Here is a 5,705-nt window from a genome sequence, read left to right on the forward strand (position 1 = left end):
CCCCCCCCCCCCCCCCAGTTCATATCTAGTTGGGAAACACCACCCTTAGGGGCTCACAGTCAACCCCCCAGTAACTAGGGCAGGAAGAGATTGGGATAACTGGGGTATGTGTAATACAGTGTCCCACATGATGCCATGGAGCAGGCACACAGATGTCCAAACGGCTCAGCATCCACCTGCAGTGCTGGTCCTGCAGGTCACGGCACAGAGGTGGCTCCACTGTGACCCATGGGAGATGTTACTCAGGTTCAGCACTGCAAAACTGCTAAAGCAAAACTGGTTTTGGCTGGGATAGAGCTAATTTCTTCTTCTTAGTAGCTAGAATAGTGCTGTGGTTTGGATTCAGTATGGGATCTGGTATGAGGAGAATGTTGATAATACACTGATGGTTTTAGTTATTGCTAAGAAATCAAGGACTTTTCAACAGGGGTAACAATTTTAAACTGTGAGGGTGGTGAGGCCCTGGCACAGGTTGCCCAGAGACGCTGCGGCTGCCCCCTCCCTGGAAGGGTTCAAGGCCAGGTTAGACGGGGCTTTGTGCAACCTGGGCTACTGGAAAGTGTCCCTGCCCATGGCAGGGGGGATGGACTAGATGATTGTTAATGTCCCTTCTAACCCAACCCATCCTGAGATTCCCATGTCCTGCTGGTACGCAGGTGCCCAAGAAACTGGGAAGAAGCACAGCCAGAACACAGGACCCAAACTGCCCAACGGAATAGTCCAGATCATATAATGTCAAGCTCAGCATACAAGCGAGGGTTGGCCGTGAAGCTCACTCTCTCGCTTCCAGGATTGTGGTTTTGGGTTTCTAGCTTCTCTGGGATCACTAGCCAGGAATGGGCTGGGCATCGGTCATTAGGTGGTGAGCAACTGCATTGTGTGTCACTCGGTTATTACTATTATCATTTTATTTCAAATATTAAACTGTTTTTATCTCAACCTACAAGTCTCCTGACCTTTACACCTCCAATTCTCTCACCCATCCCCTGGTTGGGAAGGGTGAGTGAGCAGCTGCATAGTGTTTGGCTGCCAGCCGGGTTTAAACCACAACAACAACCGTGGCAGAGTTAATCTGCAACGCAGGTAATCCTCCCAAAAGTGCTGACTGGGAGTAGCATGCCTTACAGGAACGTCCTGGCACCTCAGTGTGCTCCCTCTCACACTCCACAGCTACCTTCACACAGATTTATTTCATTGGCCACCCAGAAGAAGTCAGCATTTTAAAGGTTAAAGGCACCAGAGTCTGCAGTCTAGACAGTGCATCTGGTCACTGCAAGCCCAAGGAAACACCTCCTGAGCTCTGATCCTTCTCCTCACACCTAAGTTCCTGCTTAGAGAAGAACAACTTGATCCAGAAAAGCAACAATTCTTGGCTGTTTGTGTTTCTGAAGAGGGAAGAGGGATCCCAACACAGCAGATAGTTACCAGTGATGATGTGTGGTCAGGACAGTGGTCAGCTTCACGCCGTGCTTTTTGACTGCATCCAAAACCTGCAGACACAGGGCACAGCAAGGGCGTTACAACTCACATGAAATGACTTAACAGCACACCCAGTGCCTGGCGTAACCTGGACACAACTGCTCCAAGGTCTGAGTGCCAAACCAGCACCTCTGCAGAGAGCTCATCCCTCTCCAAATCGTAATTATAAAACAGGACACAAGGTCTCTGATCCAACTAGCCATGACTAAGCTTATTTTCTCTTTTCTGATCTACATCAAACGAAAGGCAAAAAACAAAATCAGGTCAATAACCCCTGAAGTCAGGGACAAGCTGCCTAAGCCAGCAGCACTCTGCCTGTGAAGCCCTGTCTGTACCTATGCATGGCCAGTATTTCTTGCCTTTCCCTGATGCCTGAGTCAGCATGTGACTAATTCTCTTGTGGATGTGGCAACCTGGAAGGATCTCCCAGGCCCGCAGCGGTGAGCGCCCTGCTCACATGGGCTGCAGACAGCATTACCTTCTGGGGCTGCACAGGATCAACTATTGCAGCCTCCTTGGTTTCCTCATCAATGAGGAGGTACATGTAGTTGTCTGTGAGGGCTGGCAGCAATTCCACCTTCATGTCGGCTTGTGTGACCGTCTTTGACTTCCTCTGCTCGTGCTCTGTGTGCAGGAAGACAGCTCGCAGCTGTGCTGGACCTGGGGACCCCAAAACAAACTTCAGGTTAGCCCAGTGAACGAGGGAGACAGAGAACAGCAAAGCCCCCAGCCCATGGCTCCAGAGACAGGAAGGTGTGGACAACCCAACCTGCGTCCAGAGGAAGAGGAGAGAGGCCACCACGGGACAAAGCCGTAGTGCCTGGCTGTGTCACCTGTGCCCCAGAGCTGCACCAAAGAGGGATGGGACACTTTGCTCCCTGAGATGTGCTCATGCAGGGAAAGCACTGTACCTTGATCGGAGAAAAGATTTCAAGGGGCAGGAAAAGAGAATGGAGAGGGAACAGCTGGACAAAGGTCAGCCTGAGATAGTGACTTTGGGAAAAAAAAAAAAAAAGCACAAAAGGCCATGTTACACCCAAAAGACAGAAAAGGATTTTTAAAAAAAGAGAGAGAGAAACACAGAAATACACACACTGCTACAAGAGAAATATCTGGCTCGTTACTTGGGGAAATCACATCCTGCTCATGCATGGAGAGAAGACAGGCTCTCTGTGAGGAAGGCAAGGCTCCCTGCCTGGCCAGGTACCAGGCACGCACTGCAGGCAGGCTTCTTGCTCATGGGCTATCTTGATGCAACAGCAGTAGTTTTCTATTTGCTTTTAGTTAAATGTTTAATCAGATCCAAGAATCAAATCTAATTCCAGATGCAAATAACCTGGCTCCACTGTTCAACTCACAGATATGCAGTTCTTAAAGAAACAATCAATCCCTAAGAGGCTCTGCCATTTAAAAAAAAAAAAAAAAAAGGGAAGCAAAGGGAACAAGGTCTTTCATCACTGGTGCCCTGCAGTTCAGATCTGGGTCCGTACACACGCAGGGAAGAAAGCATCAGTCTCTGCAAGTCAGAAATAAGCTGTCTGAAGGCCCAAGGCCCTCACACACCCCTGAAGGTGACTGCGTGGGTCTGAACTGTGCTGGCTCAGCCACTGTTTCATTTTGCACCACTGACTCTCTCCCTAAAGCTCCCGACGCTCAGGGCTTGGCCACCACCACCGGTGCCAAAGGGAGGGGTCACCATGCTCCTAATCAACCTGCCCCACTCTCCCAAAACAGGGCAGTCCTGCCCTGATAAGAGCCTGCTTGAGGGAGAAGAGGCCCCATGGACTGGCTGCAGCCAACACAGCCCCCCCGCAGCTCTGCAGACCCACAGGGCCAACCAGGCTGCAAAACCCAAGATCTAAGCTCTGACTGGGGCGTGCAGCTGCTGCCAACCCAGCCCTGGAAGGTCCCTCTGGTACAACTGTCCTGCCCAGAACTTCTACCTCCACCATCTCACTTGCTTATGAGGAAAGGGAAGTAAGGAGGGGAGATGGTAGTAAAATTAAACAGAATGCTGCAGAGAAAACCCCAAGGTACAACAGCATAGGCATGCACTGGGTATTTGGTGGTGAAGGCATGTAGCATCGAGAAACGCATCCATACCTGCCGAGTGTTCCTCTGGAACAGAAGAGTCCTTTCAAAAACAGAACAAAAAAAACCCCAAACACACCCTTACTATTCTGTGACAGGAGGAAAAAAAAACCTAGAAAAAAAAAATCAATTGCTCTTTAACTGCGGCCCTAACATGAAGCACTTCTGGATGCTATCAGTCACAAGAGCTACATATACTGTGTGTTTGTTTGCATGCTAGACACTAACTGGGGAAAAAAAAAAAAACAACAAACAAATGAAAACACAACCTTAACTTCAAGTCCAAGGAATTATTCACATATTTAAAATGCTTTCCTCCTATGAACCATTTCTAACCTTGGCTGTGATCCCAAACTCTCTTTGACTGTTTAATTCACAATTCTTGCAAAACAAACAAACAAGCTACACTGCATAAGGAAACATTTTCCAAAACATAGTTTAAACAAAGGAATGAGAAAATATCCATGAAGCATGAAACTCATTCTGAATCCCCATCTGCAGCTAAGCTGCACCTTTCCTGCCTGCCCACTCGGAGAGCAAACCAGAAGTGCTCTCACGCATGGGCCAGCGCTGCTCTTCGGGGAAGGGCGCACTTGGACCCATCCTGCTCCCACGTAACCCCTGCCCTGGCCCAGCACTGACACAGATCGTTTCAGGATGGCTCTAATGCATGCAGATCTGCTCCAAAATTAATGCCCCATGACTTCATTTGCACTCCACTTTGTAACGCATCCCTCCTGACTTCATGCCTGAAGCAGAGAGGACTGGGAAGAGCAGAACACCAGTGGCCTTTGAATCACACGCTGCGCTTTCTGGAACGGTTCATTAGTGCAGCTTGAATCGCCAAGAGGAAAGGGTTTGCAGACGAGAAGCATTAATGTTATCACACAAATGCATACATGCTGGAGACCGAAGGCAAGCAGGCAGCACCATGGTGTAAAAAAGTGGATTCCCTCAGAAAAGGGGTGCTTCATACCTTTCCTCCATAGCATTTGTTTTACTCTTTTTATTACAGAAAAGAGTGGAAAAATCTTATTTCAAACATGGCTGTCACTCAAAAACCACTGCACGCACATACCCAGATGAACATCCCTGTGTTACCTCCTAAGAAGCAACACTACATTCACTTTTTACATACTCTGCACGCAAGATATTTTTTGGATACCTATCAAGTTTGTGGCTCTACACAATACCAAGTCCACAAATCCAGGGCAACTCCCACTCGACTTGCCCGCCTGGCCCACACTGCCGGCAGCACAGCCAGCTCCAGTCAGCACGGGCAAGGCACCCACCCGCTGGTGGAGCAAAACCTGTGTGGAAGGGGCAGCACCCACCCTGCAACCTGGGGAACTTTGGAGCTGCCAGTTTCTCAGTTTGCCAGTTCTCAAGATAGCATCAGGGTTTCCAAGTCTGGCAGTTAAGGTCAATGGATTCTAACTCATTAGGGCCAGGTCTTAGAACTGGAGTGATGCAATAGGCCTCTGACAAGGCTTCCCAGAGACACTGCGAAGCTAAAGCCCAAGCTCTACTTCAAGGAGATGCTTTCAGAATTGAGGCCCTACATTTAAATGCAAAGCTTTGACAGTTTAGGGTTTGTTTTCTGTTTACATTGCCAATACAGACTGCCATCCATCAAATCCAGTTTAAATGCCTGCCCGCGTTGCCCAAGCCCTCCTCGCAGGGCAATAACCAGCGCTCTGGCAGCCCCAAAATTCGTCAGGAGCCTCGCAGATCGGTTATTGATGCAAAAAGCCACCGACAGACAGGCTCCAGCTGAGCAGGTACTGACCTACTTGGGGCTGTGAGTCAGCTTAAAAACCTCGGCGCACCCCTGAGCCTGGAAACGAGAAGAGAAACGCTGCCCCATCAAACTTCCGGGGGGGGACCCGCTGCCAGACGGGCTGAACCCCACCGGGAGCCCCGGGGAGGGTGCCTGCAGCCGCCCAGCGGGTCCCGGCTGTACGGGGGAGAGGCGGGGGGAGGGCGGCGGCACAGCACGGCGGCCCCCCCGGTCCAAGCTCAAAGGGGACATCGCACACCCCCTCCACCGCGGGTACTGGCTGCAAGGAGGTCACCGCACAGCCCCCAGCCCCGCTGTAAGGGGACATCCCACCGCCGCCCCCTCCCCGCCGCTA

General features: G+C 50.5%; 1 protein-coding gene across 3 annotated transcripts in view; it reads right to left on the reverse strand.

Annotated features, from left to right (window-relative positions):
* Window positions 1-5,428, reverse strand: part of HAGH (hydroxyacylglutathione hydrolase) — a 15,959-nt gene extending 10,531 nt beyond the window's left edge. Inside the window, exons 1-4 of one of the 3 annotated variants that reach the window (XM_026858627.1) lie at window positions 5,360-5,391; window positions 3,583-3,613; window positions 1,958-2,139; window positions 1,426-1,490 (exon numbers count right to left, since the gene is read on the reverse strand). In XM_026858627.1, the coding sequence (XP_026714428.1) occupies window positions 1,426-1,490; window positions 1,958-2,062 (170 nt within the window). In that variant the 5' untranslated portion in view covers window positions 2,063-2,139; window positions 3,583-3,613; window positions 5,360-5,391. Of the gene's footprint in view, window positions 1-1,425; window positions 1,491-1,957; window positions 2,140-3,582; window positions 3,614-5,359 lie in introns of all 3 variants that reach the window. The other 2 variants (XM_026858629.1, XM_026858628.1) reach the window with 2 other exon arrangements.
* Between the last annotated feature and the right edge of the window lie 277 nt (window positions 5,429-5,705).

Source organism: Athene cunicularia (assembly GCF_003259725.1).
Source record: "Athene cunicularia isolate RWA chromosome 14 unlocalized genomic scaffold, athCun1 chr14_part1, whole genome shotgun sequence".
NCBI lineage: Eukaryota > Metazoa > Chordata > Aves > Strigiformes > Strigidae > Athene > Athene cunicularia.